We start from the raw sequence: 24,792 nt of genomic DNA on the forward strand, positions 1-24,792 counted from the left end.
CACAGTATTTTAAAATTGTCTAAACATAGTTTCTAAAAGCATTCCAATTTAAACTACATTGAAAGCTCATCATTATACCATTGGACAATCCTTGGTAAATGACGGTAATACAAGAGGTGATTATCAATTAAAGTACTGATTTAGCTTTATTGGAGACCATTGTTCTGGTCAGAGCTTCCAATGTTTGTGTGACTGTCCCATTTAACAAGCTGATAGAAACAATACAGTAATATTCATTAGTTTATGCTGTGTTCAGTGATCAGAACGAGAGAGCAGAAATGGATAATTGCGTTTGAGTATTTATAATATCGAAATGTTCGGCTTTGGGGATTCGAAAAGATTCGATATTCAAATGTAGTAAATGTACTGTGAAATGATTCGATATTCAAATGTAGTAAATGTACTGTGAAAGGACTCGATATTCAAATGTAGTAAATGTGCTGTGAAAGGACTCGATATGATTCTTTAGTGAATAACACTGTCATGAAGAAAAAAAATGAATATATATAAATAGCAAGAGTATCCTTCAACATCTTTTAGAGGTCACATTTCGAAACGGGTCACAAGACTATTATCCTACAATAACATATCTGACCTCAAACAATTACATTAAATGAAAATGGAACTGATTTAATTGGTGTTTGTTAACGTCAGTACCGCATGTTTATAAGTATATATCGTAGATTCATAAACTGCATAGTGTCAGATATAAATAAAACCACATCCCTACATATGGTCAACTGGGAACTATAGCTATACACCTGTACATTTTAAGATTGATTTACGATATTGCTGTTGAAGATATAGCAACATTTTATGTGGCATTTATTCAAAGTTTAGTAAACACATAGCGGAAATAACATATTCTGATTTATAACCTGCATATACATTGTGCATGACATGAAAGAACTTTTAGATACTATAAACATCACACGTATTATAGAGTTCCTGAAAGCAGCAAATACTTACTCTAAACTCTAACTTTTATGCTATCACCTTAGGCAGTTTTATGCAATATATATACCGTCTTTTTTTAACACCCTCTTCATCATGTTTCATTAACATACAACATTTACATCCCCCGTTGATCGGGAAGTTTTATTTTGCACCTTTACCATCTTACCGTTTTAATTTCAACCATTTATTCTTTTATATCGCTTGTCCGTATAGGACCTTTTATAATTTTTAAAAGATCATGAAAATAACGTTTTGTTTGCATTAAATAGCCTAATAGTGCTGATGCAGTGGTATATGCAAACGCGTACAAGCTGTGCCATGAACACTCTTGTTCTACTCGTTTGTCCCAGGCAATATTCTAAGGCACTGAAAGAAATATTCTGATATTATTTGTTTGTTATTTTTTTTTTTGTTGCCTTGTCTAATTCTTGTAATGGTCGAGTGGTTTGGTTTTATTTCCTATCTATAAAGATTAGTGTTTGTTTCTGAAGTTTCAAGACAAAAAAATTCAATACTTAATATGTTTTTTCTCACAAATGTTAGAGGCTTTTATTTTGATTTCTTGTATCAATCATTTTGTAACATATTTACATTATCTGGATCAAATTTAGTGGAACACTGAAAGTTAAAGCCTGTATACAGTTTGATAATTGGAACGTTTATTATACCTATATAAATTGGTTAAACTCGCATAATCTGATGCTGAAAATTGGGTATGAAACGTAACTGCTCCTTGTTACGGTACCGTTACCATTGTCCACATCGGTTGAACATAAGTGGCTTGAGGATTTCGTATGCCATTATTGTCTGCAAACGTATTTCTTGTGTTGTATGGGAAGTTGGAGTGATTATGTCCACCGACGTGTTGCAGTGTGGCAAGTTTTGCATTGAGAGCAACATTTCGAGCAGCCTTCCAGATTGCGCAGACTGCAAAACTTATTGAGCTGAAACTCAGGATGCCGTTGAAAACGGCAACGACTATGGGGACGGCGTCAACCTCTCTTGAAAAAGGATATCTGTACGAGTCCATGGGTACGATAATTGATATTATGAAAACTGGGCAAACGGCCACGAACCACAAGATACTTAGGATACAGTTAAAGTGGACCTGCAATTAGATAAAATATGCAAGAAATGAGCAATATAAAAAACAAATCAATACATTGTTCACCCCCAGGCGAGGTTCAATTCAATTATATTGTATCTTTTTATAAACACGTATAACCTTATACAATACATACTAAAACATTAAGTGGTTAATAAATGTTATTCATAATACAAATAAAACCTCTGATATTTTTATCAACAAAAGCTTGAAAGGAAAGGATGGAAAAGTATAAACCATCATATAATAATGTACCCTAAATATAAGATGTCTTATTTTCAACACTTCATACATAAGGTTAGGTAGAGACATAATGAATTCGTCGGACTAGAACCTGAAAACCAAATGAACTTGTACATGTTTGGTTTATTCCAGAAGTTCGTTTTCATTACCTTTATTCTACAGACATATTTAAAATCGGGTAAACTTTTAAACAAATGAAAACAAATTCTTACGAGATGCTGCTTGACATTAAGCTAGATCAACTGATTTTATTATTGTTATTTCAAAGTAAACGCGACCAATGTGTCATTTTTAAACAAATATTCTACTCAGTTTAATTTAAGCTATTTCAAATTGCAATGCTGCTAAGCGTAAGCTTTTGTGAAGGAATAGCACAACATTATCAAAAAACTTAATTGAGACCATATTTGTTAATTTTTTACACAATATGTTATTTTCTAATTCTTCACCATTTATAGTTGAATCCGATTTAGAAACAACTCTATCTCACATATCCTTATAAATGCGATATTATTAATTTAGACCCAATACAGAATTTAATATGTGCTAAATAGGAAACGGAAAAAGAGAGGGAATGTTAAATGCTAATAACTAAAAGGTCTCAAATTCATTTAGTAGAGCGTGTTAGGCGGAAGGAGGTAGATAACATTTGTAGTGTAACCATTATATACATGTATGCAGATATTGGTGTCCGTCTCTGTCAATATGTCGCCCGAAACGATAGGTGTGTATGCAAAACAGTTACATGTTTTTCCAATCTAATACACTCAATAAAAGCGCAAAAATGAGACCGTACATAAGTCAATGCGTACATTCCTTATATCATATATAGATATGTCTGGGCCGCATCTAAATTATATTTGTGTTTTTGTAAAGATTCAAAAGATGGATATATGTGCCATTTTTTATCAATCATTTCCCATGCACAACAGATAATATTTATATCATATTGTAAAACGTAAATTTGTTTTTACATTGTTCATCTTGGCTATTTCAGTTAAATCTACACTCAAGCTCGATAGTTGTAGTTACCACAGATGAAGATTGATCAATGTATGTCTTTTGTTTTGGGTTAATATTCCAAAAGTAAGTTAATTATTTGAAACTTGAAACTTGAAACTCTTCCAGATGATTACCCTTTCTCCTTTCAATCCAGTAAAATATTTTAATAATGCCTCAGTTTCAAATATGAGAAGATAAAGTCTCTATGACATCGTCACAAAAGGATACATGATTGTAGAGACTTCCCAAATGTTCTATAAGAGATGTTGTTGGTAAGAACGTACTTTTTTGTACACTTCTATGGATATCATTGTTTGAAACCATCTCTGTATTCAACAACTAATAAATGAATGGTTTCAAACACTCTCATATTGTTCTTGTACCCTTTTTCCTTAATAAGCAACAATAAAGACTGATATTATTAAAGACTATTTATTTTAGAGTAGATCTTTGTATCAAGTTAATAACACGAGTGGATGGCGCTAAATATGCCTTGATACTTTAGAATGCATGCTTGCATTCCAAACTTATTACAAACATATCTACGTTAATCCGTATACAGTTTACATTGATTAAATTGTTTATATGTGAAAATTCCTTTTCACCCACTGCACTTACTTTTGACTAGAAATTACAATTTTAATATTAGATTATCTAATTGTGGTTTTAGGAAAATCGTCTGATTTCTTATTAGTAAATGTATTATATGATGCAATATATTTTGCGAATGCATCGGTTCTAAATAGATTCAAGATATATTTCACTTTTTTCATAAATTCTGTTATAAAAGAACTTGTTTCCTACATTTTCCAAATAAGCTGTTTAAATTTCTTTCATGTGAGATTTAGAGGTGATCAGTCTTCTTAGCCATATTACCTTTAATAATACATAATACTCTTTGCACAAAATTTTACATTTGATTTGATTATTGCCACCACCCTCTAGAACCATCTGATTTTAAAATACCGTATACTGATTTTAAACCTAGTATCAGAAAATCCTTTCGGCAGAAGTGGCACTCGTCATGGAATGAAGCTGTAAATAACAAACTTCACGCAATCAAGCCAACTCTAGGAGAATGGACTCCTTCCTACAGAACCATTCGTAAAGAGGAGATAGTCATTGCAAGAATCCGAATTGGTCATACTTAGATCACCCACTCCCACATACTAAAAGGTGAAGACCCACCAGAGTGATTTCTTGCAATGAACCATTTACTGTCAAGCACTTTATGATAGAGTGTTTTGACCTGCAACCTACGCGCGATCGTTATTACATTGTGCATGACATGAACGAACTTTTTGATACTATAAACATTACTTGTATTATAGAGTTCCTGAAAGCTGTAAATATGTACTCTAAACTCTAACTTTTATGCTGTCATCTTGTGCAGTTTTATGCAATATATATGCCGTCCCATTTTAATACCTTTTCATCCTTTTTCATTAACATAGAACATTTACATCTCTCGTTGATCGGGAAGCTTTATTTTTCACCGTTACCATCTTACCGTTTTAATTTCAACTATTTGTGTTTCAATATGCTGGTCGATATGAGACTTATCATAATATTTAAAAGATGATACATATAACATTTTGTTTGGCGATAATAGCCTTACAGTGCTGATGCGCCGTTAAAAATAAAATCAATCAATCAATCAATCAATCAATCATTGCCACCACCCAGCACACAGTTATGGAAAAGGGCATCAAACTCTTGAAGCTTAAATTTAGGCGTATTTTGGTACAGTTAGTAAATGGGGAGAAATAAGGGACCAAACATTGCCTAACTAAATTTATTCCAAGTGGTAAAATTAACTCCTTGGGTAAGAGTAAGGATTTAACGACTCGATGTATGCATTCATAATTTAGCTAGTCCATCTAACCCTATGAGAAATGTAATAGGACAATGTGTAATATAAGATGCATTGCAATCTAAATAACATTCTTGAAAGTATATATATATTAATTCTACTTGTACAACCTATCCTTACACATTATTTATTTCAGCATTGATACAGAAACTTAAACACTTAGAATATTGGTAGATACTATATATAGCTGACTCTAAGAACATCTATGAGCCATGAAAGGGGGAGAGCTTTGTCTTTACAGTGAAATAATATATTATAATTTTTAAATTTAATTATTTTAATAGTTGGATGCTCTGAATCGAATGAGTTAGCATCTCCGCACATAAAGAAATAAAGCTTGGAGGAGTGAGATCACTTTGTCTAAATTAAGTCTTGATTTTAAACCACGGCGAATAATTTTCAGTTACTATGAAACGTTATTTAATATTTGTATAAATTGCCTTGACAAACACGTGGAAAGCGTTGGTAAATATTAGTAGCTTTTGATCTTATTCAATGAAATAATAGAAAATGCAACATAATCAAACGCTTTCTAAACATCGTTCAAAAGAAGAATTTCAGTTAACCTGCATGCTTTCGATTAACAAATAATGACATAAATAATACGGATATTCTCTATTATTCAACTGTCCTTGATAACATTTCCTTTCCTCAGTACTTGCAACTGATGGAAGTTTATGTTGAAGTCGATTTCCAATGCAATATGATACTAAATAGCATTAGTTTATTAATACATACATGGGTCTTCGGCTTTTAAAAATTGTATTGGTTTATCTCATTCAAAGATACATATAAAAGAACAATCCATCTAAGTTTATGATTGCTTACCATTATTAAAGACAAAATGAATTGCTTTTACAAAATAGTCAATAATATCTACACAAAGGGCTTTCGAGAACCGAACTGTATTAATTAATAGTTACATTTTACGATTTGCTGTTGCTTTGGTTATTGTAATAATGTCATTCGTTAAATTTCATTGTGTGTGATGTAAGTTAAGAACATCTGTAAGTTTCAGTGATACTTCAAGATCAACTGCGTCTAAATGGTGATTGAAGTCTAATTTATTAATTGTGTAATTCAGTTTCCGTTAGAATTTCTAACTGATGTTTTGTCAATGTTCCGTCTCGCTTAATTAAATTTAGGTCTTCTTATTTGTATAGATTTTATTTTTCAAACTACATAAATAGTTTGAAACAATTCCCCAATCTTCATTCTTAACTGCAGTATGTTCCACTTTGTCTCCTTTAGTTTTCTTGACACGGACTTTCACTAATGTTTCGTTATCATTTCTAATTCATGTAATTTATTTATATTGTTTTATATTGTTTTCATGTTCTTTAAAAGTAATATCGTTTACAATTTACTCTTAATGTTGAGATTTTTGTTCTTTATTTGAAGCATAAAAAACATAGTTTAATTTCTTAACTATGTGAAAAACATTATAAATATTTGGTCCTTAAAAGAGAAGCTAATCTCAGAAATTGGAGTTAGTTATAAGTTAGAATTTGATGTGAGAGACATATTTGCTCTTGAAGTCGTGAATAGAGTCCATCTCATTCTTTACGTAGACTAACTTCTTCAAGGAATGATGTTTTACTTCCAAAAAGTTATGTTCTGTTTTTCGAAAACTGAGAGTTGTTTAGACTCGAGAAAGGTTTTACAGCCTTGTTTTATGTATGGTAAGCTGACGCTAGCTGCAACCCGTCTACTAGTTCTAATAAATTTGCAGATAGATTTGAAACCCGAAGATCACACCGATCATTATGTCAGGTTACTAAGCAACAACTTACAGTTTGTGAATTTTAAGTGTCATACAACAGCAATAATACGTGTCAACATGTTTTAACATACCCGGCAAACAGTTCCACGTAGTAGGAAACAAACACAAGTTCAAAACTCTCTAGCATAGTAAGTATTGATTGCAACTATTATTGGCATACCTCTGAGTTACTTCCATGAACAATACCGACATTTTCGTTATATATGGTGTTAAAATAACAACGCGATGCCTACAGCCAACAGCTACTAGAAATGTTATTTCCAATTTTCTCGAGATTTTAACTTGGAATAGTCGAAATTACACGAACGTTAGCAGTTATCAAATGCGATGGAAATGAAAATGAGCATACTTCATTCTGAATGTGCAATAATTAATATAAAAAATGCATTTTAAAAAAACGATTAGCAGGCTTTTGAGAGTTGCATGTCTGAAGTAACGCCAATCTGTATACACACGAACCTATGTAACACTTATCAATCTTACAATTAAGAAAGGTATTATTTGGAACACTTTTAGCATGACCTCGAAAATGAAAGATCTCGTGTATAAAACAAGGACTGTGTAAGAAACATTACCAGTGAAAAAGAGCAAAAATATTTTATTTCAAATGCACACTTTACGCAACGTATGGAATTGAAGACTTACTTACATTTAGATTCAAGATTAAAAATATAAAGTCATACAACATTTCGTCTTCTGAATGTAAGGAAATCGCGATCTTAAGTGTCAGCTGTGACGATGTGAAAGAACCCAATATTCTCTACACTGGGCTATATGCAAATAGATACCACTTACTTTCATTGATGCCACAAAATAGACGTCGTTAAAGCAAAAGTTTAGATTGGATTAACATACTGCTATTAGTCATAAAGGTAACCTTAATCTTGGTATAATGTGATTTTTCTTTTGTCTTTTGACTTTTCTGTCTTGTTTATGGCAAGAGAATGATCAATGGATTAAAAAATTGTTTCTTTCGAAATTGCTCAATAAAAGCCAATTATATGCGTATCAGAGATCGAGCTAATTCTCTACCACTTTTTATGTATCCGTTAAAAAATATATCTGAGAATATAATCAAGGTCCAATTTGTCACCACTCGCAAGAAACCATTTATTGGGGACATATATAAGATTCAAAATTGTCCAAAGAACGACGACGTGTGCCGACATTTGGTGAGACGAATATACATCATTATCCTGCCTTCGTGCACTGCTAAAGTCTCAACACTTTAGTGTTGGATAAAGTGGGTTGAGTGTTAGTGAATGACTATTAAGAAACCATTTCGATTTTTGATATGTGATAAAACACGCCTCGAATAGACTGAAGTCGTACAGTTCGGACTAGATGATATGACAGGAACTGGAGATAAAACTGTTAAATAGCGCACAAGTAGTGTCCACTACATAGGCTGAAGACTCGTCATAGTCGATTATACGATATGAATAAGAAATATATGAATAAAACATAGTGTACAATCTGCATAAAGGGCTTGACACTCTGGATCAAAGGCAGTGTTACAATAGTCTAGGGTATGAAATCGTTTATTTCTTTCTACAAGTATCAATTATATCCTGTATATATTTCCTTTTATGACATGCATTGTAACTCTTAATATGTACATCCTAGTGTATTATTAGAAACATAAATAATACTGAGAGAGTTAATATTGTGCTTGTTTCTGGAGACAGATGGACTGTAATTGGCCAGCTTGGTATTATGGTTAAATCCTAATTCATCCTTTATTTATAGCTGCAATAAACAATGCTGTTTGCATAAATGTGCGCCCTGAGTCAATCCGACCTAGGTCGGACTCAGTTGGTAGAATCTCATTTGTCTCAGAGAGAGACAGACAGACAGAGCGTTTTATACAGCAAAGGAATACGTACAAGAATGTGACGCAGGTTCTGATAATTGCATTGCGATGCAATCCAGAAGATGACGAGAACAAATGCAGGCAAGATGGGCTGAAAAAATAGATTGGCAAATTTTAAGATTGACTGGATTTAGCGTTGGTATTGTGACATGCAATTCTCCTTCTGGTACAATCCCTTATGCGTAAACAGTTCCAATATATATATATATATATATATATATATATATATATATATATATATATATATATATATATATATATATATATATATATACGTGCATAGATTCATTTAATGTATTATACTGCACTAATATAAAACCTGTTCTGCATATATATATATATATATATATATATATATATATATATATATATATATATATATATATATATATATATATATATATATATGTATATATATATGTATATATATATACATATATATATATATATACATATATATATATATACATATATATATATATATATATATATATATATATATATATATATATATATATATATATATATATATATATATATATATATATATATATATATATATATATATATATATATATATATATCGTGTCTTTACTTTTTGTCGGCGATTCAGGTTTGTGGACGTATTATTTAGGTCAGTCGTTTTGAAGTTAAACTAGGATGTACATTGGAATACTACTACTACTACTACTACTACTACTACTACTACTACTAGTTAAATAATTCTATTTATGTGATTGTCCATGCAATGATGATAGCAATTACTTACCGACAGGTGAATCAGCATCAGATTGATATGCAAAGTTGCTCCACAAATGATGATGCCAACAACTAGATTAACAACTTGGATTATGTGATGTGCCACTATCACATTCTGTAGTATGCGATTCACTTCCATTTCCGCTCCTAATAAAGGAAGGACAATATTTAACAACTGACAAAAGACGATGTTACCAATTCTCTAACGATATCAGATGTCATATCTTAATATTGTGAATCGTCGTCATCACAGTCATCGCCAAGATAGTAATTACTTTGGAACTTGTCAATAATAGCCATTTATTGCACTTATTATGTCAATAAAGCAATTCGAATGATACACGTCAAGATCATAAACTATTTGAATGATCATCAGGAAAACACGCAATGCACATGGCTGTGCGTGTTGATGTTTGTGAGCGATGATTTATTTTGAAAATGATATCGAGCTTCATGAGTATTTAGACAGCAGTGGCAGCCGAAATATCACATTAATCCCAAATAGTATTTCAGTCCAGTCAAAATACAAAATAATATATCTTATCAGTGTATGTTGTCTTCTACTGGAAACAATTTTCAACCATTGTGATCTAGGAAAGTGAGATCTACTTCGAACTACAGTTAAATTGCGTGTAATCAGATCGAAACGATGAAAATAACAATCTTTAAATTGCGTATTTGAGCTGGTATACAAACAAATATTCCGATAAAAAAGATAATAAGAGTAACGTAGGTTTTCCCTGGTGCGAATAGTCGATAAGGATGTAACCCTTTTCCTTTTACAAAAAACATCAGCAGCAACAAAACATCAACAATAATAGTTATAAATACTACTAATACTACTACTACTAATGATAATAGTTTTGAGGTGATGTAGGTAAAGCAATATCAAGCTGAGCAGTAGGTATACTTTTCCCGCAAAGTGAGGAAATAATTACCAGAAATATGTTTCTACTCAATGTTTTATGAACCGATGGATATGTAGGATTTTAGGCATTTTATTTTACATGATGTTATATACGTCAAACAAGCTAGTTTACATACCAGCTCGATACAATAACATTTACATAGCTTAGTTTAATTGACAATTGCATGCATTGTTTTCACTCATTTCATCTAAAGGGTCTATATTTATTTGAAGCTCTTGTGACATTCTAGGACAAGTCTCCATCATACCTGAAAAGTGTACTAAAGATGGTAATACAATCCAATTTTCTGTGTCAGGTAATTCGGCGCCACTGTGACATAATTTAACATCGAAAGGAATATACCAACAAAAGCGAGTGTTCATGGAAACAAACTAAACATATACTCTCAGAAGTCCAAGCGATATGTATACGTTCCCATGGAGATTCCACCTAACACTTCTAATTTATTGCATTCCATATAGAGTTGCGTCTACCTGTATACCTTTTAGTCTTTCCTTTCTCTATACCGCTTCTCCTATTCACCTCAGCATATGATATCTAGATTTCAAGATATTATCGACATATATTTTGATTCCAAAGCATGTTTTAATCATGCAGCAGTTTATGTAATCGGAAAAAGTTGTACAGGAACACTATTAGATTTTGAGTCGATACATTTGAATTATTGTAACACGGACCAAACTTGTACCTTTTATAGGAAATCCAAGCAAAGTAAATCTGTATTTCTTCATATAGGCTGAGAAATGCGTCCAGTGTATTTTATTGGAGAAGCATTTTTATAAAGATTTCTGACAAATTATATTTATGTGCTTCAATGTTGGAATAGTTTTATCTATTTTTGCGACATTTGTACGGGACCATATCATTACATGTTAATGTGAGTTGTTGTTGTCATCTTCTTTCTAACATATTTCATAGTAATGTAGGATTCAGCGGTAATCATTTATGGTAGTTTCAGCCATGTTGATTTGATGAAAATAAGGTAAAATAAGTCGAATTACGAGACATTTAAAGCAGGAGTATTATGAGTATGTGTAAAGTAAATAACAAAGATAATAGCCTAAAGGATGTATGGAAGAAGGCGAAGGATAAATAGCATGCATGCATATGTGACAAAGTAGACTTCGGCGATTCGTAAGTGTAATTATTTTAGTTGCTTATCTTATTCCTTTTCAATGACGATAGCAAAGCTTGATTTCCATGCAAACAGACAGAGACACATCAGAAGCTTCTGCAACCTTGAAAGATGCGTTTTCGAACTAATTCAATATCTAAATATAGCTGCCAGTCATCTACTGTTACACAGTGTATAACCTATTCAACCTTGTAGCCATGACTGAGAGAAGAGAGTTGTTGATCCTGCTATAGACACAGGCGTTTAAGGTTGCCTATGTAAATCGTACAATAAAATCTGTAAGTTTAATAACAATAAAGATATTTTCTGTCCTCTTTTAAAAAGTAGCTGTATAGTGAAACTTTGTAGGATTTGAGGAATTCATATTTTTGTCCAATGGGCAACAGTTACCCTTGTCAATAAATCTAGCTGGATTTGAGATATTCATGCTTAGTTTCTTCAAATGGGCAACAATTACTATTCTTATCATAGCCTTGAATAGCATTGCATTTTTCTTCTCGTTATTGAATAAGATAGAAAAGCTTGAGATATCAAAATAAACTAAAACTAAATTTTACGGTCATAATGTTCGTGTTCACCTTTCATGTCCAACATAAGTAATGCCATTATATGTCGAACAGTACCATTACAGTAATGAGAGTATTTACAAAATTTAATGTAATTTTAAAATTTACTTTTATAATAGACAAATCCCACAACAAAGCGGTTCATCAGTAGTAAATGTAATATGGCTAAAGGTTGTTTTACTTTGGCCCAAATAATAACATTATTTGTAATTTAAAAACGTGGAAAAAAGGATTAAATACAATATTTTGGATCCTGCTTGGACAAGTTCATAGAAAATAACACGAAAGAAAACAGCGGATGATCAGTTTATATTTGTCATATTTTTGCTGCCGATTTGTTTTCGAGATTTGTGTTTATTATTGTAATTGACGATAACCATACATTCACCATACACACATACAAAGATAATTGTTTCATACATTGATTCGCCAATAAAATGGTATAGAAGACAAAAGCTCCCTGAATATAAAACTTTGATATTCGTTAAATCTGATTGTAGAATTGTTTAGCTTTTACGTTGGAAATATCACGAATTAAAAGAATTTATTTATAACTGTCATCAATTGTACACCAAGAATATGATCAGTAGGAATATTAGACTATATCATTATGTTAAAATAAGGTCTGATTTAACAATTGGACTTTTTACGTACCAGATTGCATAACAAGGCCTTCAAGTTCAATAATGATGATTTACACAGAAACATATTTCTTGGCATACTAAAAAGGTGTAAAGAGGATCAAATTAAACAATAATATAAACATTTTTATGATAGTACGTCAACAACTATACAGGTTACACTTGAGTATACGTGATGATATTTTACAAAAGACAGTCGATTTCATTACAAATATACCGATATCGATATGGCAGAAGTCGGTTGTGAATAGGTTACAATTAATGGGTTAGAAATGAAACTCTTGTATAAATACATAAACAGCGGTATTTGAAAAATAGGTTCTTTATGATGTGAAATTAGTATTCAATACATCGGCTATAACTGCAAAGTTAATCATCGATGTACAAAATCCAGACATACAGTGATTGGTTAGATAAAGGTCTGGAGACATGAGAGGATATTGGACAATTCAAAACATATTTCTTTAGCCCCATAAACTTGGGCAGAGCGGTCAAGAAAATCATATGGATGTAGACGTGCAAATGGTAGCGAAATAACGGTTATATGATATTTAATTTATAAAGGATTTAAAAGTGATAAATCTGATAAAGAAGGAAGGAACGTAGTTAGTACAAAGCATATTAGGGTCGCTGATATCTTTACATTCGTGGGCATACCATCGAAGAAGGTAGTGTAGACTACGCAAATCATGACGCATTGCATCGTACCTGGGGTTTTAGCGACATATTGAATTGATTTTGTTGGTGACAGGTTGCTTATTTGTACTTTTTACCCTTCTTAGCCTTGTGCTTTAGAATGGAAATATAATCATTGTGTACGTTGTGATTTTGTTGTGACGTGTTCAAGACATATATGTAATAGGGTTGAGATTATGTGGTACTGAGATTCCTAATGCTGATGTTTAGCATATTGATAACTGAGTAAACATTTGTCTAACAGTTAACTTCAAAACGGTTCCAATATTAATACTTTTCGATACATCTAACGCAGCCTCAACACCTTTAAAAATGCGTTGTCGGCGACTGTAAGAGGTGAGGAAACTTATGCATGTTTAAGTCTGGTAATTATTTATGGCGATCAATGTTAGATGATTACTGTGACAGTTATGAGATATTTAAGATTCTAACAATATTCTGTGTAAAGTTTGGTGAGTGATCTTTCGCAAAAAATGATTTGTATACTTAAGTCGTTCTCATTAAATTTATTTCGCATTTTGTGTTCCAAATTTATCAGTAATCATGTAACAGAATAGTTTGATTGATGCGTTTTGTTACCCTGCGGGTCCGGGATTGTAGAATTGGCCCGACGTGTCTCGCTACGTGTCGTAAAAGGCGACTAAGTAGAGGCAACCTGTTTGCCGTGGGTTGCGTCCCGTGTTGGGGGAGGAAAGGATCTTGATAGTTGAGCAGAGGCTTTCCATGCAATACACTACTTTGGCCTCTACTTCTCTTAGACTGGCGGTCGGGATGGGCCCGGTTCCGACAAATCGGCTGGTCACGCCGAGCCCTAGGAAGTCTTTATTTACTCTCTCACCTTCTTTATCTTTCTCCCTGTATCTCTCTTGATACCACCGTTGCCCCTATATTATATTCCTTTGTCTTTCCCTTTCCCAAGTCTTAGAAGACTTCCTAGAAGGCGGTGGCTTAGCGGGTCAATTGGAGGGTAATTTTACCGACCCTAGAAATTGGCGACTTTTTTAATTTTTAATTTCAACTTTTTGTTTTTTATATCTCTGGTCGATATAGGACCTTTTATAAGTTTCGAAAGATTATACAAATAACACTTTGTTTGGCGCTAATTAGCCTAACAGTGCTGATGCGCCGTTAAAAATCAATCAATCAATCAATCAGTCTCTTAGACGGGTGATCGGGATGGGCCCGGTTCCGACAAATCGGCTGGTCACGCCGAGCCCTAGGAAGTCTTTATTTACTCTCTCACCTTCTTGATCTTTCTCTTTGTATCTCTCTTGATACCACCGTTGCCCCTATATTCTATTCCTTTATCTTTCCCTTTTCCAAGCTTTGGAAGACTTCCTAGAAGGCGGTGGCTTAACGGGTCAATCGGGGGGTAATTTTACCGACCTTAGAAATTGGCGATTTCAGGGTCAATCAAAGGTAATTTTATCAACTGAGTATGGCATCTGTGTATCCCTGGCACTTGAAAAGTGTCCCCTTGTTGGGCTCCTTGGTGGGTGGGGAGCACGGGTGCTGAATATTTATTCAAGCCAAGATGGAAAATCAAAAAAATCAAAATAAGCGTACCAAAACGGGAACTGACTCAGATCATGAACCATGTAGTGTAGAATCCTTTCCTCGCTTCATGGTCATCAAATCAAAAGATGAAACCAAATCCCTAGCCGCACTATCGCCATTTATAATCGAAAAGACTATACTTGGATTAGTCGGCAAACCAAAGAGCATTAAAAAGATCAGATCAGGTGGTCTGCTTTTTGAGTGCGAACGTAAAGAACACACTGAGAACATTCAAAAAATTAAGGTATTTCATGACATCCCAGTAACTTGTTTCGCACACACATCTCTGAATACATCAAAAGGCGTCATTCGTTGCCGTGACTTGGCTGGAGTCAGCGACAAAGACATCGTAGAGGGGATGAAAAGTGAAGGTTTAACTGCAGTTCGTATTATTCGTATCAAACTAAACAACGATCTGCAGGACACCAGCACCATTATACTCACCTTCAACAAACCAACGATACCTAAAGTTGTCAAAGTTGGGTTCCTACAAGTTAAGGTTGAGATATACATACCAAATCTCCTCCGATGCTACAAATGTCAAAAATACGGTCATCATGAAGACCGCTGTTCCAGAAACCAAGCATGTGGACAATGTGGAGACCCTTCTCATCGGGAATCCGAGTGCAAAGCCACTCCATATTGCGTCAACTGCGGCAGGGAACACCATGCAAATTCAAAAGATTGCGATATATGGAAATAGGAGAAGGAAATCCAAAGGGTTAAATACGCATCCAACATCCCATATCCAGAGGCCGGGAAGCTTGTACAAGCCAGAAGATTACTCCCCTGCCCATCCTTCTCAACTGTAGTGAAAAGCAGCCAAAAGGCAATGAAAGACGCCCAAACTCAAACAAACCAACTTGAATCCCCTTCCGTCTCCAACATTCCGCATTACAAACCCCAGAAAAACTCAACATTGACGCAAACAACATTCAACATGCACGATCAAGATCACCAAAGAGTAAAAAAATGTCGACAAGAAATAGGCAGCAAAAAGGGTCTGATGACCCAATAAAACTGCATAGTAGGTTTAGAGACTTTGAGGATATGGATGCAGAAGAATCTGCTCCACGTCCTCAAGGTGGCTCCCGACCTAACAACAAAAAATATACCCCCGTACTTCCTCCAGATAAATAACCACACAAATTGCCTCCACGAAAAGTCTAACCTAGCTCCAGAATCTTCAATATAAAGTTGTAACGAAGAACACTATTTTGCAATGGAACTGTAGAGGACTTAAAGCCAACTACCATGATATTCTTCTGCTTTTAAACGAACATGATCCTGCAGTACTATGTCTTCAAGAAACATTTTTGAAAAATACAGATAACATCACACTTACAAATTCTCCCTGTTTAACAACTACTCTCAAAATGTTGACAGGGCCTCAGGAGGAGTTTCTGTTATTGTGAACAACAGAGCCCCTCATAGCGTCATTCCTTTAAACACAAATTTACAAGCCATTGCTGTAAGCGTCACTCTTCATCGAGTGATTACATTTTGCTCTATTTACTTACCACCAAACACTAACCTAGTTCCAAACGAATTAGACACCCTTGTTCAACAACTTTCCGCGCGATTTATTTTACTCGGGGATTATAATGCCCATAACATTTTAAATGATATAAGTGACAGAGGTCACAAAGTTGAAGACTTTATTTCTAGACAGGATCTGTGTCTATATAACACCAAAACACCAACATATTTACACCCAGGCACGGGTGCATACACATGCATGGATTTGACAATTTGTTCTCCTTCGCTGCTTTTGGACTATGAATGGAAGGTCGCTGATGACCTTCACAGCAGCGATCACTTCCCAATCTCCCTTGTAAATCTTAACTCTACAATTGATGAAGTAATTCCACAATGGAATTTAAAGAAGGCCGACTGGGCCAAGTTTGAAACACTCTGTAAAACTAGGCTGAATGAGGATACAGTTTTTTAATGTTACCGACCCCATTCAGCATTTTACATCTATTCTAACCGACATTGTAGAAGAATCTATCCCCAAGTCCTCAAGAAACTGTAAAAGAACCCTAAAACCTTGGCTCACTAAGGAATGTAAGGAAGCCATACGGCAACACCGAGAAGCCTTAATAAAATTTAAGAATCATCCGACGCCCGAGAATTTAAGTAAATATCGTATTCTCCGGGCCAAGCTCGCCGCAAAATCAAAGAAAGTAAACGAGCATCATGGAAGAAATATGTTTTCTCTTTAAACTCCCGTTCCTCAATTAAGAAAGTCTGGGACACGATCCGCAAAATAAACGGAAAGAGAAACCACAATTCTTTCCGACATCTGAAACTGAACAATAACAATTTTACCTCAAAACGTGACATAGCAAATGTTCTTGCTGATACATTCTCTAAATATTCCTCATCATCTAATTATTCCGAAGCTTTCCAAAAATTGAAAACTCAAAAAGAAAAGTCACGTTTAAAATTCACATCCAACAACTCGGAAAGTTACAACCAACTGTTTTCACTATCAGAACTTATGGAGCTTTAGACAAGGCCCATGATACTTCCGCTGGGCCTGGCAAAATACATTGGCAGTTTTTAAAACATCTTCCAAAGTCATCTTTAACATCTCTTTTGAAACTCTTCAATGATTTATGGATTACTGGTAATCTACCTAAGATATGGAAAGAAGCAACAGTAATACCAGTTCCCAAACCCGGGAAAGATAGCGAAGATCCTACCAACTATCGACCTATTGCACTCACAAGCTGCATGTACAAAACAATGGATCGAATGATTAATTCTCGGCTTGTATGGTACCTGCAAACCAAGAATTTAATATTTCCTTTCCAAAATGGCTTTCGTTATGGACGGAGCACCAACGATCATCTGGTTAGACTAAAAACATTCATTCGCGATGCATTTATCAAGAAAGAACATTTAGTAGCGGTTTTCTTTGATTTAGAAAAGGCCTATGACACAACATGGAAGTACGACATACCAAAAGACCTGCACGATCTAGGTCTAAAAGGCCGTCTGCCCTCTTTCATATCCAACTTTCTCTCAGACAGAAAATTTAAGGTACGAGTGGGCTCTACTCTCTCAGATTTGCACGAGGAAGAGATGGGTGTGCCCCAGGGCGGTATTTTATGTGACACTTTTCAATATCAAAATTAATAACATCACCAAGTGTTTGACTCGTGGTGTGGATTGCTCACTATATGTTGACGATTTTCTCATATGTTATCGGTCAAAGCATATGGATACAATTGAAAGACACCTACAGCAAAATATCAACAAGATTCAAAATTGGGCTAGTACGAACGGTTTCAAATTCTCGAAATCAAAAACGGTATGTATGCATTTCTGTCAATTACGACGACACCACGATGAACCTAAACTCACGCTGGACGGAACACCTATTCCAGTTGTTGAGGAAACAAAAGTTTTGGGTGTTATCTTTGACAGAGAACTGACTTTTACTCCACATCTAAAAAACTTGAAAGCCAAATGCTTAAAAGCACTTGACCTACTTAAAGTAGTAGCGCACACTGACTGGGGTGCTGATAGAAAAGTCATCCTGAATTTATATAGAACGTTTTTTCGCTCCAAACTAGACGATGGTTGCGTTGTGTATGGTTCAGCCCGAAAGTCATATCTTACAAAGCTTATCCAATTCATCATCAGGGAATAAGACTGGCTCTGGGAGCATTTAAAACATCCCCGTGTGAAAGCCTTCTAGCTGAGGCGAATGAACCACCGTTATCGCATCGTAGAGAAATGCTTTCCGCACAGTATACCCTCAAATTAAAATCAAACCCTCTGAATCCTCCTTTTTCGGCTGTTTTTCAACCCAAATACAAAACTTTATACGAAAATAAACAAAATGTCATACCTTCCTTTGGCATTAGAATATCATCCAGCCTTGACACTACAAATATAGATCTTTATAAAATTGAGAAAACGTCTAGCTCCGAAACACCACCTTTTCTAAGTAAACAACCTAAAGTACGTTTTACGCTACACGATGGAAAAAATCCGAAACAAACCCTTCTGTCTTCCACAACTCTTACCATGAACTACTCACCGAATTTAAAAACTACACCAGAATTTACACTGATGGATCAAAGGATGAGGAAAAGGCTGCTGCAGCCTTTGTTTGTGGAAATCACACAACGCAAGTTCGCTTACCAAATGGAGCATCAAATTTTACAGCCGAAATCAGAGCAATAGACCTTGCTCTGCAACATATAGAAAAGAAACTTATTTTAAACAGTATCATCTTCTCCGATTCGCTATCAGTACTCCAGTCACTACACAATAGAAAACTGAACAACCCATTATTGAAAAACATACTCGTAAAAAATACCGAGATGATTGTCTCCCACGATATAATATACTGTTGGTTACCTAGCCATATTGGTATTAAAGGTAACGAAAAAGCAGATCGCGCTGCTAAAATGGCCCTTACTCTAGAACCATCTGATTTTAAAATACCGTATACTGATTTTAAACCTTGTATCAGAAAGTTCTTTCGTCAGAAGTGGCAGGCATCATGGAATGATGCCGTGAATAACAAACTTCATGCAATCAAGCCAACTCTAGGAGAATGGACTCCTTCCTACAGAACCATACGTATGGAGGAGGTAGTCATTGCAAGAATCCGAATTGGTCATACTTACATCACCCACACCCACATACTAAAAGGTGAAGACCCACCAGAGTGCGTTTCTTGCAATGAACCATTCACTGTCAAGCACTTTATGATAGAGTGTTTTGACCTGCAACCTGCGCGCGATCGTTATGACATTGTGCATGACATGAAAGAACTTTTTGATACTATAAATATCACTCGTATTATAGAGTTCCTGAAAGCCGTAAATATTTGCTCTAAACTCTGACTTTTATGCTATCACTTTTTGCGGTTTTATGCAATATATATATGCGGTCCTATTTTAATACCTTTTCATCTTTTTTCATTAAAATTCAACATTTACATCCCCCGTTGATCGAGAAGTTTTATTTTGCACCGTTACCATCTTACCGTTTTTAATTTCAACTATTTCTTCTTTTTGATCCCTGTTCGATATAAAACCTTTTATAGTGTTTTTAAAAATATTATACAAATAACAGTCTGTTTGGCGCTAAATAGCTAACAGTGCTGATGCGCCGTTAAAAAATAAATAAATGAATCTATCAATCAATCTGTTTATCATAATGTTTATGTAATAAATAACTACGTTAGTAAGCTCTACTTATCTTTCGTAATAGACTTTATGCACAATACTATTACTAGAAATCAGGAATAAGTACAAATGGATGTATACGAAATAAAAAAAGAGTATGTGTGTAAATAGATGTACACGAACAATAAGCGTACATGTGTTGTTGTTGTTTATGTTGTTGTTTGGTTGAACTGCATTTTCCAGCAGAAGATAGGCTATACATCGCGCCCAGAATACATGATGGCGGAAGAACCAGGGAAAACCCCAGAAATAACCACCTACCAATGACAAGTTACTGGCAAGCTTTCTCGCATACCCACATTGGCCAAATCCGAGACTCGAGCATACGCAAAGAGAGATGCGTATAATGTGTAAACAAGTGTATACGGAAAATAAGCATTTATATTCCTTCCATGATGTATGTTTGTACAAAGTGAAAAAGATAATTGCGTAACAAGTCCTCTTCTAATGATTTACTGTTTTATGTCAACAGTTTAGCGCAGGAACTTATATCTAGGTTAATGATCATGACAAATATTTATATCTCTCTTGCATATTTGTTTAACAGAAACTGTTAACTTTGGTTCATTTGAACTATATTTGTATAAAAGACGAAAGTGTTATCATCATATATCACGTACCAATTATAACTTTCAAGCGTTCCTGCAAACAATTCGTCTTTAACTTGAAAATTTGACTATCTGAAAATTGTGGGTCACATTTAATCACCTCTTCCTTGTTTCTTCTTAAATGCATGAAATCCGACTCTTCTGGTATATTCTCTACACGGACGAATATAAACTATGTTATGCTACACCACATAATGCCCACTTTTAACATAAAACATGGCTTAACATCCTGGACAAAAGTATTCATACTTACGAAGTTGGTCATACTGGATGTTCATGGTGGTAAATATTTTAATTGAGTTTCTCCAATCAGCAAATTAAAAAAGTGGATCTGTAAAAATACAGAAATTCGCCTATTATTCTCATATATGAATTATTCTTATTTTACAAACTTCCAACATTGGTAAATGCGATTCAGTCTTTTCACTAGTGGATCTCACTGATACACCAGTTTTAAAAGGTAAAGAACAGACAAGTTACATTGATTTGCTCGTTAGATATATGACCTATGAAATTACGCGAATGGAAATCATCGTCTCCATTTATCCTTTGTTTATACGTTTCTGCTAGGGCTAAAATGCATCTAACTAATTAACTGCAATGATTTTATACAGAATTTAAGAAAATTTAATTTATATGTCGTTATCTGTGTATTTTTATCTAAATATAATGATCGTTCATTTTAAACTGTTTGAATGAAAGGTAGTTAAACACTGAATACGTCTGTTTTGCGTCTTCTGTTGTGTTATTGATCAGGTTTATCTGTTTTGACAAGCAATTGCACACAAAATAAAAGCCAGGATATAAAACAAGAATATTAAATATTTAAATCAGTTAAGAATTTCAAACAATCGTTTACGCCTTCCACTTTAACTCAACGATACAGTTGTCAACCTGATACACAGCCTTTGCAAATAAGCACAAACTCTGTCAAGCATGACCATAAGACACGTTGCATTCTATATGATTTTCGACCTGCTGTTAGCCAGGACGGAACCAAGAAGTTGTATTTTCAAAGTAATGTTTTCCAGTCAGATTTTAGAACTGCTCTCAATGAACAAATCTGAATTTCTTTAGAATCCTAAATGCAAATATGGCTGGCAGCCAATATCAAAATGACATCGTTTCCGTTCTACTACTGAACATCTCATTATGTGAGTACATTTTTTAGTATTGGAGATTAGTGAATGTAAGCACAATATCAAATAATGTCACAGCAATAAACTTTGAACCTTTATGGAATGAAGGAATATGGATACACATACCTGGATTTCGTCAATCGCCTTCGCGTAACTGCGCAACTAACTTCTGTGTATTTACACAAGGAAGAGGCCCAGTAATATTGGGAATGAGAGAATATATATACAAAAATCCCGATGATCCCTCTTGGTCTTTTTGTGTATTTTGTTTGATTAATGTATACATTATTTTTTTCGCTCTTTTCCGAGACGCAGTGAAATATCGATATACAATAATATGATTTAGTTTGAATATTTTACCTATGATGTACCTCACATCCATGATTAATCTCTTTAGACCCTCCGTATAACGTGTGGATGTTATCGATTTAGAACAGGCTAGAGATAAAACTCGGTGTTGTGGTTTGTACTGAACGAGAGGAACACCTGCTGAGAGATAAAGATGTGTGCTAATATTATTTGGAAAGCCAGATCTAGTTATACCTTTGATCCATAAAGGATTTGGGGAAAGAAAAACATTGAGTTCCGGTCAGGTTTAGAGAATGATATACCTTCTTGTTTACATATTTGTGTCGATGTCTAAATCATGTTTAATACATGAAAGATTGATCCCTACGACGGCTTGTGTCACGCACCGTCTAATTAATCTTTTTACAACAAGCGTCATCATCAGGGTCTATGGAAATAACAATTGACATCATAGAACATATTTGATCAGTCGATCGTAAGCAGGTGATTATGCACATACATGCACGTGTGTATGTATTCCCGACTGGCTGCCACAGGCAGCAGTTAACAAAACAAGCCTCATTACGGGACGTTCGTTCGGACCAAGAACATATTCTCTTATCCGGATCGCTTTGAAAACAGGCTCGTTATGTTTTTTTCCCTCGAAATATGACTTACATCAGATGATGCACAAGAATTATCCGTTGGAATTGGATATAGTATAACCACTGCAGTCGTGTAACTTATCCACAAAGAGGTTATCCACTCTCCTCTGCTTAGAGAAGATGATTTGACATTGACTGTTGGAAGATGGCTTGAGATTGACTGCTGAATAAACGAGAGTTCCGGCCCAGAACTGGATTGTACCTCTTGTTAGCCCAAAGAGAATCATGCAGGTTGATGGCATCGATTATTCTCTTGTTCCCGACAGCACGAATATTAAGGCATGTCCCACCGACTACGTCCTTTCCCTGGCAGAGGAATATAACAGTCCAATGTTGACATTGCCTGTCAAGAAAATAGTTTTTTCCCAAAATGTGGTTTACAAGATGTCATCTGCCCATATAATATCATTAGTACATTGTTTCACATTATATGCTTGTTTCTCGTTAAAGTTTAATTGCGTGGTGTATCCACAACATTCATTCTGTTTTATGTCGTTGTATGTTTTGACATGGTTACAAAATTTGATGTTTGATTGTAATATTATGGTATATTTTAGTCTGACTGCTTTTGTTATCGCACTAAACATCTCTGAAACCTGAACATTTTGGTATATGGATTATATCGGATTATCATTGTGGGCCTTACATAATAATATTCGTGTTTCAAATAATGGAGTTGGCCTGTCAGTATAATTTATTTTTCCTCTCATTTCTCCCCCCCCCCCTTCTAATGAACGACAATTACTAGATATACTTGTATTCCTTGTGAAAAAAAGGCAGAGTCGGTTTCACACAGCATTATGCTATAGTTAGACACGCACTGTCGGTTCTATTCCTTCGATAGTTTGAGTTTGATATAAGTTAATGTAAATATGACGATCACATTAATAAGAATGCTATCCAATATTTTATGTACCAATACATTTGAGCATTTACTGAGTATATATAAATATATATATATAGTTTTACTGCTTGCAAAGCTTTAAGAACTATGTGTCCGTGTACGTGATGGTGAGTGACGCAGGAAAATTATTAAATAGATCTTTACATCTCTGCTTAAAACCAGTGTCTGGTGGGTTTACATCTGTCAAGTTATATATATCGAATATGGCTTGTCGCTAAATAAAACTACCTGTTCTTTCATCGAATATGGCTGGCATGTCATCTAGTATGAAAAATAAACACAATTCTCCTAAACAGGAAGGCACTTGTACATGGTGATATAGCCTGATAATTTCATATGATGTATAATCAATCTGTCATGAACAAAATTGCTGATCTTATATGATATTTGGCCCCCACATCGTTCTGCACTCAGCAGTTATAATTATGACGTTGTCTTACCTTGGAATCATGTTAATTTACGATTGCCAACCAGAGCATCAATCCCTTTGATTTACTTGTTTTACATAAATAGTTTTTAAGATATATAGATGATATTAAAAACAAAATCTGCTGCCAAACATATGTCCATCATCAAGAATATGTCATCAGTATTCCTATATAAGGAATGGTCATATGAACACATGTTTTTCACATAAACACGTCTCTGTATATTATCTTGGTTCTGAATGAAAAGGATACCTAGCTGACCTCCAAATTTTATGAAGCACTCAAAACTGACCAAGATTAAATAGTCATTCCACATTTTGTTTACAATATATTTCTCTTTCTTGGAATACGTAGATGTTCTTGGATTAAATGTTGATCCTGGAAGTCTCCATTAGGCTACTTCTACAAAATGGAGGTTTATTTTGTTA

At 34.3% G+C, this 24,792-nt stretch overlaps 2 protein-coding genes across 3 annotated transcripts in view; both read right to left on the bottom strand.

Moving 5' to 3' along the window:
- Nucleotides 1–24,792, bottom strand: part of LOC149801106 (uncharacterized) — a 249,792-nt gene that overhangs the window by 114,419 nt on the left and 110,581 nt on the right. The window lies entirely within an intron of this gene.
- On the bottom strand, nt 1,481–22,557 carry LOC149801109 (uncharacterized). 2 transcript variants are annotated; one of them, XM_089954262.1, is made up of 5 exons: nt 22,440–22,557; nt 21,194–21,271; nt 9,606–9,742; nt 8,850–8,927; nt 1,481–2,065 (listed from the first exon to the last, which is right to left on the bottom strand). In XM_089954262.1, exons 2-5 carry the CDS (start codon nt 21,216–21,218, stop codon nt 1,694–1,696), a joined length of 612 nt encoding a protein of 203 aa, XP_089810388.1. In that variant the 5' UTR covers nt 21,219–21,271; nt 22,440–22,557; the 3' UTR covers nt 1,481–1,693. The 2 variants fall into 2 exon arrangements, with proteins under 2 accessions (XP_089810388.1, XP_089810389.1); XM_089954263.1 differs by lacking the exon at nt 22,440–22,557 and adding an exon at nt 22,206–22,274.

Source organism: Sinohyriopsis cumingii, chromosome 4 (genome assembly GCF_028554795.1).
Source record: "Sinohyriopsis cumingii isolate HCF-2022 chromosome 4, ASM2855479v2, whole genome shotgun sequence".
Classification (NCBI taxonomy): domain Eukaryota; kingdom Metazoa; phylum Mollusca; class Bivalvia; order Unionida; family Unionidae; genus Sinohyriopsis; species Sinohyriopsis cumingii.